The sequence below is a fragment of the Trematomus bernacchii genome, unplaced genomic scaffold (genome assembly GCF_902827165.1).
Source record: "Trematomus bernacchii unplaced genomic scaffold, fTreBer1.1, whole genome shotgun sequence".
NCBI lineage: Eukaryota > Metazoa > Chordata > Actinopteri > Perciformes > Nototheniidae > Trematomus > Trematomus bernacchii.
In genome coordinates, this window is record NW_022987564.1 from 2,809,114 (window position 1) to 2,821,357 (window position 12,244).

The 12,244-nt window shown below is 40.3% G+C and overlaps 1 protein-coding gene across 1 annotated transcript in view; it reads right to left on the reverse strand.

Annotated features, from left to right (window-relative positions):
- The window catches only part of csmd2 (CUB and Sushi multiple domains 2), a 231,318-nt gene that overhangs the window by 41,622 nt on the left and 177,452 nt on the right, over nucleotides 1-12,244 (reverse strand). Inside the window, exons 37-44 of the mRNA XM_034125465.1 lie at nucleotides 10,515-10,611; nucleotides 9,524-9,628; nucleotides 9,212-9,330; nucleotides 6,820-6,889; nucleotides 5,326-5,442; nucleotides 4,522-4,731; nucleotides 3,018-3,206; nucleotides 270-447 (exon numbers count right to left, since the gene is read on the reverse strand). Of these exons, the coding sequence (XP_033981356.1) occupies nucleotides 270-447; nucleotides 3,018-3,206; nucleotides 4,522-4,731; nucleotides 5,326-5,442; nucleotides 6,820-6,889; nucleotides 9,212-9,330; nucleotides 9,524-9,628; nucleotides 10,515-10,611 (1,085 nt within the window). The remainder of the gene's footprint in view (nucleotides 1-269; nucleotides 448-3,017; nucleotides 3,207-4,521; nucleotides 4,732-5,325; nucleotides 5,443-6,819; nucleotides 6,890-9,211; nucleotides 9,331-9,523; nucleotides 9,629-10,514; nucleotides 10,612-12,244) is intronic.

Below are 12,244 nucleotides of genomic sequence, written 5' to 3' on the forward strand. Positions count from 1 at the left end.
AAAAAAGGTGTACCGGGTAGAGAAGCCTAAGTGGGTGACAAGGAGATGAAGGATGGGATTGAAAAACAAGTCAATGGAGGTGATGATAACGAGAGTATTGAACCGCAAATAAATAAATAAACATTGTAACATTTCAAAGTTGAAGTACAGGGTGCCACATTTCTTTTAAATGGACTTGGTCTGCTCACTAGAGAAATGGATAAAATACAATTTAACTTTACCCACAGGCAGAAAGGAAGTTTATCTGAAATGTCAAGGTAATTCCTCACCAGACAGTGATGAAGTCGTGCGGCCCGTGAACCTGAAGCAGGGTGAAGTTGACTTTGATGCCGAAGCCAGGAGCCACGGTGATCAGCCAGGAGCAGTCTGCTGAGTTGGGGTACTCCTCTGGGTAACCCGGGGAGAAGATGGTCCCATTGTCTGATGTGATGTTCCAACCACAAGGCACTGAGGGAGGGATGAAGGGGAGCAGAGGGTATATATATCAGGGGGCCAGGAATACAACCGGACATATCCGTAACTCAGATGCAATTGGTCAGAAAAAAATGAATTATCATCCACATTTTTTGCTTTCCATCTTAGTGTCTCTTTCTTTGCTCTTCGTCTAGCGCCCAGGCACTTGTCTGAGCTAAAGATTAGCCAGTAAAGCCTGTTAGCAAGTGGGGACTTGGATGGAGTGTTTTGCTAAGATAAGGCCTCAACCCATTCCCACTGGGGGTGAATAGAGAGAGCGCAGAGATGAGGCGAGGGGTTAGACTGGCATTTTGACGTGTGTGCATACAGTATGTGTTTGAGGAATGGATATGCATCTAAATGTGTACACTTGTGTGTGAGTGACAGTTAAGGTTAAAACAGCATGTCTGTGTCAAAGCTGAAAACATGAGAGCATCATAAGTTCATATGCAAAATATCCTGAGGTTAAAAATATCCTGAACAGCCTGACAAATACAGTAAAACTCGCTCACTCGCATACAAACTATATATACCCTGCACCCAGCCTCAAAACAGCAGCATGCAGAATAATTATAACTTTATTTCAAACATTTCTCAGGAACTCAGGAGGTTCTAAGCAACTTAACGATTACGAAGCTTAACATCCCCGCTGGTGCCCTCAGAGAAACCCCATATTCACTGTGGTGGAGCAGGGAACAATCAGGAAGGAGTTGTAATCACAGCAGTGCAGGCATCTCAAGCAACCCAGACAGGGTATTCAGCATAACGGCACCATATAAAGCCTATAAGTATATGATAATTCCAAGAGCAGAGTTTGCATGTTTCATCACTTTGTCACGCTCAGGTTATGTTTGTGTTCATGTCATACAGCGGCCTGCTTTAGCTCGATGGTAGATAGGCCCCTCTACTGCAGGATCCCCTAAATGAGCTATCGATCAGACCCATTGATTAAACCCCGGACACTCTATCGAGTTGCACATCTGGCTGAAGCCATCAGCTGGCAAGCTACTTAAACCCTATCTGTAGAATTGTGTGTTTGCTTCAAGGGTAAGGGGGCATCAGAAAACTTCAGAAAGGGTTGCAATTTCTTTTTCAAAATGCAAAACAAGTCAAATATGATGAAATGATATGTCTGGAAAAAGATATGTGAGTTTTCACATGGTTAAGTTAATCATATCATGTGAATCATAATATGTTTAATCATATCATGTGAAAGTACTGTCTGAAAACTGGGCAACTGCATGTATTTCTCAATGATGCTAAATTACATGTTTATATTGATTGAATTTGAATTCAATTGTGTATAAATGTTGGTTTATTAGTAAAATAAAGCTTTACAAAATGTCTTTGTCAGCCTTTCCTTTTCCACAGAGACCAGGAAAATAATAGTTATTCCGCAGCGATCTCTATGAATATACAATTAATCAGATACGTATTTTTCTATACAAACCGTTCTACAATATAAATAGACAGAACAATGGAAAAGGGATAATGAAGAAGGCAGAGATGAGACAGCGGAGGTTGAATGCAGACAGAAGTGGAAACAAAGAAACAACAGAAAAGAGTGCAGTGCCAGCAACATTGTATTATGATAATTCCAAGACAAGTCGCTAAGTGGAAGCAAGCTAAGAAAAATCAATGCCCCTGAGACGGTGCAAATAATGTGACAGGAAACTAAAGAGCAGGATATACTGAGCTGTATGGGGTCAAATGAAGGTGTTACAACATGGTTTGCTGACATGTAATGCAATAGCAAGGACAGAGGGTGTCGTATTGTCATACTGATATTCTGTACAAACTGTGAAGTCCACTGAGACAAATGTAACATTTGTGATATTGAGCTGAGAGCAAATAAGGTCAATATGTCTATTTTATAATGGAAATAAACTGATGCATGACTGGTAATATCTGTAAAATAAAACGGTATTACGAATTTGTGAGTAAATGTACCAACTTGTACATGACTTTGCATTTGCAAGCACACACACACGTATAATTTTCTGTTCTGAACAGCACGTGAATAATGAAAAAGGCCAAAAAAGAAATAATTGCCTTGAGTGAATTAACTCTTATCTCTTGTTCCTTCTTCCTTTTCACTCCGTTGCACCTTCCCTCCCTCGCATTTATCTCTATGCTCGCCCATTTTAAAAGTTCCAGTGTCACGGCCGTCACCTCCCTCTGTAATTTTGTCTGCCGTATTGAATAATCGACAGCCAGAGCGTGTGAATGTGGGTCAAGGACGAGGCGAAAGAACGGCGCACTCATTACTTTTCATTGTAATTCAGCCCCCTCTTTTATTCAATTTCTATTATTTGACTCCATTTCTCTTACGCACAGTATTGATTTTCACTGCAGACTACTTTGCTTCATTAATGGGGATGATAATGCTGTTTAATTGCATTATTCATAATAGATAATCATAATGTCCATAACCGCTATTTGCACTAATGATGCCAAATAGCTCAATACATTCTAAACAGGAAGTAATTAACTGGTCGGATTGGTAAATGTGTGAAATGTCCATAATGTATGGCTATTAAAACGACTAATCTGAATTCTCTCACCTTCACATCGAGGGAAAGGGTGATCCCAATTTCGTGTGGTGCCATGCTCACAGGTGAGGATGGAATGTCCCATTAGCAGATAACCGGGCAGACACTCAAAGGAAATGGACTGGCCCACGTTGAAGCCGGCCCCCACCACCACTCCGTACCGGAAAGGCTCTGGATCCAGGCACTCCTGAAGCTCATAGGCTGAGAAACAGAACAGCATGTATTTATTTTTCCAATAGATTCACAGATTTGTATTCAGTCCTTTAGTAAGCATGTTTTTGCCACTGGATACACTCTTATCTTGTTACTGCCTGAAGCTAGAATCAATCCATAAAACATTTACTGTTTTGCCTGCTAATGCGCGGCTTCCAGACAATGTAGGTGATACAGTGGAGAGTCCTCTTTCCCTATTTTCCAACTTGAATTTCCCTTCCTCATCTTGTGCTAAACCTCCCACTCACTCCTCCTCATCCTCCTACTCCTTTTGAGACTGGAGTTTTCAGAGAGAAAGAAAATGCCATGGGCGGGTTTGACTTATGCCGGAGGAGTATGATGCAGTCATCAGAAGTAGTGTGGGTAAATAATTCTTCCCTTTCTCTTCCTCTTGGATACAAAAGCAAAGCAGGCAGTGAGCCTTGAAGAGCCAGGATATAAATATGACTAAAGAAATTGATTTCTATGGATCACAGCTTCCCTTTGTAGGAGATAACTCATGCAAATACTGCGAATGGGGGGTGTTTGCAAATATAATGCTTGATTTATATGCTAATGTACACATCATTATGTAAATGCACAATTCTACCTTTCGGTTTGCCGGCTCGTTTGTTGAATCGCAAAACACAAACTTTCTGTGCCTGTTGCATTTGCAGGCGAGGGGGATTTACTCTTCGCGGTTATGTAGATATGCAGTGAAGCCTTTTATTGGCACATGCTGCGGAAATCTTTTAAGTGATCAAGAGTTTTATATACAGGTTTATAGATATGTGGAATTGACTGGCTCTGTGGGCAGATTAGTCTGACACCATCAGCTCTAGGGCTAATTCAGTAATGTGTTATGGCTTTACAATGCTTACACCCTACAGTGAGGCAACACTTATGGATAATAAGTGAACACGAAAGAAAGATTATTATATATCGTTCTGTTGCTACAATCGTAATTCAACTTTACGGTGTATTCTGTCAATTCAGAGAACTGGCTGGACTCAAAGTTATTTTTTCTGCACTTCTGCTGAAACACATTATGGTGACAGTGAAGATAATTTGAAGCAGCCAAAAAGCTCCAGTCACACTGAAGTAATTACTCAATTGATGAAGCTTTGCAAGAAGAAAGTAACTCATAATACTGATACGGGCTCAGCCCTGCAAGTCTTCGCCATGGTGATTATGATCATTATTATAAACATATATTACCAAAGTCTAATTTTATCTGACACAATCCTGGGGCTGATCATAATTTCCTGCTTCAATCTTCAGCATCTTTTACCACCTTCCCTACACATTCCTCTTGGTCTCTTACCCTGGTACTCGAATCTGAACCCCGGTTTGTTCTGTGAATGGTCGCTGTGGAAATATATTGTGGTCTCGTGGGAAGTGGTGAGTAATGAGGAGGGAATATCCTGGCCGCTGAATCGGCCAATCACTGCGCTCGTATCAAGGGGCCCATTGCGTATCTCGAGGAAATCGTGGTTGGCCTCGGTGGAGAAGTTGAGGAACTGAAGGTTGGCTCCTGGGGAAAGAACAAAGACATTTTTTTAAGAAAGAAGTACAATGGAATTGAAAAGGCAATGCCATTCTCCTACTAAAGTACTACTAAGGGACCCCTGGCACAGGCTCTCAGATTAGGTTTCTGTGTATGTAAATGGTCTGCAAAGGCTACAATCCCTGTGTTCCCTCCAGAGGAAGTTTCTCTCCAACACACTCCCCCCTTGCCTCCTCCAGTGGACACCTTTGTTCCCTACTTGACTTTTATCACTATGTAACACGTGTGCTTCTTTTGGCTAGCACTCCAACACATTGTACATGATTGCAGTGGACCAATCACATCAGTTGGCCAGCTAACCAATCAGAGCAGACTGGGCTCTGGTTTCAGACAGAGGGTGAAAAGAGGTGCTGCAGTATGAGAAAAGTAAAGACCTTTTTGAACAATAACACATTTAAACATGTCACAGTAGAGACACAATTGACATATATGAACCTAAAAATTAGAATAATATGTCCTCTTTAAATTATCTACCACTACCAATGTTGTCACTCTCCAACACTATAGTTTGCAAAATTAAAAGTTTTCGAGTTTGGAAAAAGAGCCTCTCCCGACACTCACCGTATCCAACTGGCAGGTATATTCTCCAGGTACAGTCACCGTTGCTAGGATAGTTGCCAGGGAAACCAGGGCTGAGAATCATACCCTCATTTTCCTCCCTGATTCCTCCACATTGAGCTGACAGAGGGCAGACAAAGCATTTATTAGCATGTGCAAAAACGGATTCTCACACATTTAAGTAATACTATACATAGTACAGTATGTTGTTGTGTTTGTGAAATAAAAGTCTTAAACCATAATGCCACCAATAGAAACATTGTTGATGACTTTATATGAGTAAAGTTAGGTGTAGTAAGCCCATTTAAAAAATACAACATCATTGATTAAATAGTTAAGAGCTCTTTTCTTGTTGACTCGAGATTCCATACAATTTATTTCGCTGCTTTTCATCCTTTTTGCTTTCATCTTAAAACCATTGATGGGTAAATGTTTTCCTGACTGAAGTGAGTAAAACCAATGAAAGACGAAAAGAGGAAAAGAACCTCCTGAAACCAAAATTAAAAAGATGAAAGGATGCAGAAACTAATGTTAAAAGAATTAGCTGACTTAAGGCAAAGAAAAAAAAAGCAAAGGTACTGCAAAAGGGGAAAAGCAAACACAGTGGAGTTGATTAAGAAATAAATGCCAGCATAAGTCAGGGGAGGGAGAAACCACTCAGAGAAAATCAGGGTGTTGTATCGTTGTGTTTCTGTTAGAAAAAAGTCAGCGGTTAAATGTTATCCTGTAGCAGCACCGAAAGCTTAAAGTTAATCAGGAAACTGCTGATGTCTGTGAACACGATGAATCTTCCCTCGACTTCAACCAATCACAGCCTGAGATGGAAGTAATTAGGCAGTGGTAGGTTGTTCCAATAAGTTGAAAAAGGCAATCTCACTCTCAAGACTTGAGGTGCAATATAGAAAGGAAGCTAATGCAGTTACATTCAGTGTGTACGCTCAGCCTTCAAGGTGGAAATATGAAACTCATTTTAAAAGTGCAAAAGCTTCCAGGAACACAAAACAATCACAAACTAGTGAAATATAACCATTGCTTTTTTGTTTATCTCACGTATTTTCTTCATTTTCTGATAGACTAGATATAAAGGATTGCTGTGTGTGAGATGTGAAACAGTATTGGAAAGGTTAAACATATCTTTGTCAACTTTAGTCATTCAGAAGTTATATGATAATGTTCAAGGTTCTTTATTGTCAAACTGACATAGCTACAGAGTAATTATGTTGTTGAAAATCTTATGTCACAGGCTTCTCCAACAATGCAACATAATAACAATACAGATAGCAAGAGCAATATTGTATTGTTCTCATTTAAAAGGCTGATGATATTCAAAGTGTTATGCACATTTAAAGTATGTATATGAGAGATTCTCTGTGTATTCTTTAAAAAAAGTTAGCATCTGCAAGCTGAAGGATCTTTATCGGAATGGAGATAGATGGAGAACCAAAACAGATGGAGGGCAGGATGTGGAAGCAGAGGAAGGAAAGAAGATATTTTTACCTATGCAGAGAGGAGGTGGGTAGTTCCATCGCCTGACAGTTCCCGGCATACAGGTGATATGCGAGTTTCCCTGGAAGAAGCATCCATGCACACACACAAAGAGCGACAAAGAACAAGCGATTCATTAATTTCCCCCTCCTCTGTCACTCATCTGTTGCTCCAATTACTTGAACCTGCCTCCTGCCTCCACATGACTTCATGCGGCGACATAATGACTAAATCCATCTGCAGTGACAGAACAATAGAGAGGGACATTAAGATGATCACGGTTGTTGTTCCACTGCCACAAATAAGACATATAAACAGTCTATGTAAGCTCTGCAGCTGAGATTCAATACTGACTTTGCATTAAGATGGAACATTTGATAATATCAAAACTGTCTGTTGTTGGACCATAATGGGCTGACTCAGCTGACCTTTTTCTTTTGAGCACCAGGACAACATGCTGGTGAAGGCTACTGAACTGTTATAATGTGCTCTTTCACATGTCTCACTGATTAAGGACTGATAGTTCCAGGCCTTATAATGACTTCAGATATTTTCAAGCTTGAGGCCAGGATTATATTTATGTTTCCTCGTTACCCTATCTAGCTAGAGTTTGCCTGGGGCCTGAGTTTTGGTCAGATTTTAAAATCATATCATTTTTTATAAATAGGAAACCACAACGCACTTCTGCATACATGAATATGTAAGATATCTGTGATTTTACAGTATCAGTAAAGTAACTCAGTGTTCAAATTGGATTTTAACATATGTGACCTGCTCCATCGAAATCAGTCGCATTGACCCGAAGACACATTTTGAGTTGTATACACTGTTGGAAAGAGGAGATTCCTAGCTTTCTAATGATATCAGGATTGTTGTTGTACTCCAAATATTAAGCAAAATATGTCACATTATATAATGACTGTCACCGAGTCATCATTTTGAGAAAAAGGCCTTCAAAGTTTCCTCTTCTCTGGAATCCATCGATCTGATTGATTATTAGCAAATGATCAAAGGAGTACGGAGGGAAAATATTTTCGTTTGGATTACTGGTCTGGGGGAAGCTCGTGAGTGTGTGTGTGTGTGTGTGTATACGTGTGTGTATGTTTGTGTATTTTTGCATTTGTGTGTATTGTGTTTGTTTCCCGGGGAAAACACTCACGAGAAACACCGGCTGTTGTTATGCCTGCTGTGACGATAAGTTACTCCGTTCTCCGCTTGTAATTATGCCTTTACAAGCTTCAACGTTGTATTTATCATCTGAATTTGCCGAAACAAGTTTAATATTCTGAAAGCCAAGACTTTGTTTATTTGAAATCAGATGAAAACAAACTGTAACGGACCCTGCCGTGTTATCTATGATTACTATACGCCTTACATTCATAATTTCAGCCGGAGGGAGGGGGAGCGGCGCTGCGGAAGAGCAGGGTGCGAGTGAGAGGTGCCTGTCTTCTTCCCTTTACAAGCTTCAAAAATGTATTTATCGTGTGATTTTGGAAATAAAAGTTTCATATTCTGAAAGCCAAGACTTTGTTTATTTAAAATCAAACAAAACACCCGAACCCCGAAAAACAATTTTTTTACGCAAATCCACGTTTATTTTGAAATGAGCCATTGCGACTTCTGACTGATTTCGATAGAGCGGGTCACATATTTACTTATTTATGTTTACATAATTATCCTTGATAATGTTTTTACTGCACATACTGGGAAGCATTCAAAGCAATACCCTGGTCATTTACATGATAGCAAATTAGAAGCATAACCTAATACTTCCTAAAATAATATATGGTTTGATATAATTGGAATATATTTCCCCACGTTATGCTGTTTTTCCTGCTGCTAACAAACCTAACCAAAACTCCTTGTCAGATACATTTGACAAGATCTGATAGATGTATGTAGTGAAGTGTGAAGAGGGAACTGTATAATATAATTTGTGTAAACTTCTGCATCCAGTGTGTTTTTTGAGTCACCATCTGTCTCCTGAAGCCATGAATACAGTGGGACCTTTGAAGGATGTTCAAAACAAAGTCAAACTTGGAGGCTTGAGTTCACAACACTAGCTTTGTATATTGAGCTCAGCCCACGCATCATTTGCTCACGTAAAAAAAGAGGCAAATAATACTTATACGCTCCCTAATTGGTACCTTTTCATGCTCAAGCCACAGTACTCTGTATGATGCGGCAAATATGTCAACAATGATATAATAACAGAGCATACACTTCACTGTGGCTGAAAAAGGAACATGTACAGTAACTTGTAAAGACATGGCTGGCTGACACTGAGTCCATCTAGTCTACCACCGCATCTGTGACATTTGGCTTTATGCACATCTGTAAAATGCATCAAGGTAGTTTTATGGTGACTTAAAACTGAACCACATCTGAAGCTAGGTGCTGTTACCTGTAGAGTATACCCAGGTTCACACTGGAAAGAGACCACATTGTTCATCTGGAGACGCTCCCCAACCTTGATGCCATTCATAGGAACCACAGGCTCTGGGCAGCTGGTCAGAGACACCGCTAAGAAATACAAGAAGGCAAATTAATAATTATGCAGAAACAAGAACAGGAGTAGAAATGCAAAAGGATACTAAATGCAGGAGAGACTTCTTGCCATGGGAAGCGAGACAACCAGCAAGTTTTTTTTTTAATATATTCCTCCTCAGGGAGTTGCTACTTTACATCAAGTGGTACGAACAGTTTCTTTACTTACTTTTGTATTCCAGCCTAAACCCAGCTGCAGACACACTGATATCAGAGAAAAAGTGGAGGTAGAGTTGGTTGGAGGTGCTGTTGAGGAGCGCAGGTACCGTGGTGCCTTGGGGAGAAGATAAATAGTTTAGTTTAGAAATGTTCTCTCCCGCCTCGGCTGACCACAACTAACTGTATAAGCTACTGGCAAATAGCAGGACAAGCTTGTTCCTTTTACATTTGCAGACTTAAGGGTATGTGATGTGTGTGTGTGTGTGTGTGTGTGTGTGTGTGTGAATACAGCATAAACGCATGCATGAATAATTGTACATAGGTGGTATTTGGTGAATGCAATATATTTGAATTTACTCGCTTTAACGAGTCATTTGTTTCTTCCAATATGTGTGTATGTATTCAGCGGAAGAAATGAAAACCTGCTCAATAAAATCCCATGTTCTTCAGACACGGTATGACCTAAAATTGGTCGTTTAATAACTCATATTGTGCTCCTGGAATTTCTCTTCCATCTGTTTACTTCAGGGTACATCTAACATTTACTTTTGGTCAGGTTTCAAGCACAAACAAAGAGAATTCCCGGTTGCTGCATCCTCACTATGAGAGGAGCATCACAGAGAAACAAATGGTTTATTTAACTTTACACAAAGAAAAGGCCAGACTCTTCCACGTGAGGCTTAACCAGTTCAAATGTTTTAACTTTCCACATTTTTCCCTGGAAGCCTTAATCCACTCTGCATTTATGTAAGCTACGTGCCAAATGAGGCACAAATATTTAAACATGTTGGTTAACAAATACAGTATGTGTTCCAGGTCGTATGCTGCTCTGTGAAAACTAATTAGGTTGTGTTTATGTTGCTTCAAATATGCTTTTGGCAGGTACAGATAAGAGGTTTAAAAAAATGTGTTTCATGTGAAGGCTTAAGGTGGGAAAAAACATTGAAATCACAATTGAACATATGCAAGAAAATGAAATGCACACACAAATACAGCATTACCTGAGAAGCTGCCAAGCATGGTGTCGGTGTTGTCTCCTCCGTCAAACACCTCCAGCGAGTCCCAGTTCTGCTCGGTGACAAAGCTGATCACCTGGATCTGGAACGGGGAAAAACAGATAAAACAGGACGGGATTTAGGGAGCAGAGCAGTGAGTGCTGGGTCATCGGTGTGTCTAGGGAAATCAGAATGAACGAATGTTGAAGATTATTGAGTGGGAGAACATGGCATAAAAGGGTGTATTTGAAAAATGGCAAAAGTGAAGAACTACAAAGCATGGCCATTCGGCTAGTAACTATTTTCGCCTGAGAGTAGCGGCTGTCTCAGACCTGACAGAGTAAGTTCTTTGTCAAAATAACAAAAAAAGGTCATGACAACGCTTTTTCTATGTACAAAGGAATACCACAAGAAAAGCATGTTCTTATGAATTGATTCACAGGAACACGGATAGTGCCTCTAATATATCAAAAGCTGTATACTAGTGTATTTTTATATTGTTTAAAGTGCAGTCCCTGAGGACTTTAGAACAAACTAAAGATCAGGATTTCCAACAGAATAAATCAATAGTCACTGCAACATAGTATGTATTCTTTTCTTTATTTCAAAGACACTTTAAGGAGGCTGTGCTCAAGTGCATTGGATTTTAAATTAAGAAAGAGTTATGACAGCTGCAGAGAATGTGGGATATTCTTCAAAGAAAAGTAGACTGAATATCTGCATCTAAATAAGTGTGTCCTCGAACAACAGTTACTGCTGTTGAGAGAAAATACACCACTCACTCTAAGAATAGCATCCTGGATTCTCAAAGATTGCCTAAATTATGGATTTTAAAACTTACTTTGCTCACCAAAGGAAATGGCTTCTCCTATTTTTTTAATTTGACAAGTCAATATAAAGTGAATATGTGAACAAGGCTACACTTTGTCATCTACTGCATTTCTTTAATCTGTGTCTTCAGCTAAAATTCATCCATTTCTCCAACATTCTACGTGTCCTCCATTGTTTTGCTCTCCAAGCATCCCTTTCTGTTCCCGCTATCATCCATTCCTCGGCCCTCTCCCTGCCTCAGATGGTTATAGATCGGATACGAGCCAATTAAAGGTTGGTAGGGGCTGTAGGGGCTCTGGCGCATCCCGGGGAGACGGCACAGATCACAGATTGATCTTTCATTAAGGGGCCACGGCAAATGTGCCGGCAAGGCACCTCGCTCCTTTAAGTTGTCTTCTGGATCGTGACACTCCAATCTAATGTGTCTCTGCCAGCTGGTAAAAGGGGAGCAGCAGAGAGAAGGACGAGATAAAGTGGGCTAGAAACAGGATTTAGCTGCAGAGAGTATAGAAACAGCAGCAAACCCTTTTCAGTTAGCACAACACATTTTGGAAGCACAGGCAGTGGTTCCTTTGCAATGAAGTGAGAGTGCCTGGGTGTGCACAGAATACAAACTCATTCATCATTAAGAAAGTAAACTGTTTCAGTCATGTATGTTTGAATTCCAGTGTAATGCCTTTTGCCCTCCAGAGCGTGTGCGTGCAGCCAGCTCTCTGTTCTTATTCTGGGTGTGCTCCACCTCCAGGCTATAGCGATGTTAGCGTGTAGTGCAGCATGCTAAATGCACTGGTGGGCCATTGCATGTATTTCACCTGCAAGGACAGTCAGCTGAAGTGGAGGAGCTAATAGCGTAGGGATTACACTGAGGTCATTATCCACAGTGGCTGAAGCACAAGCCTAAAAAC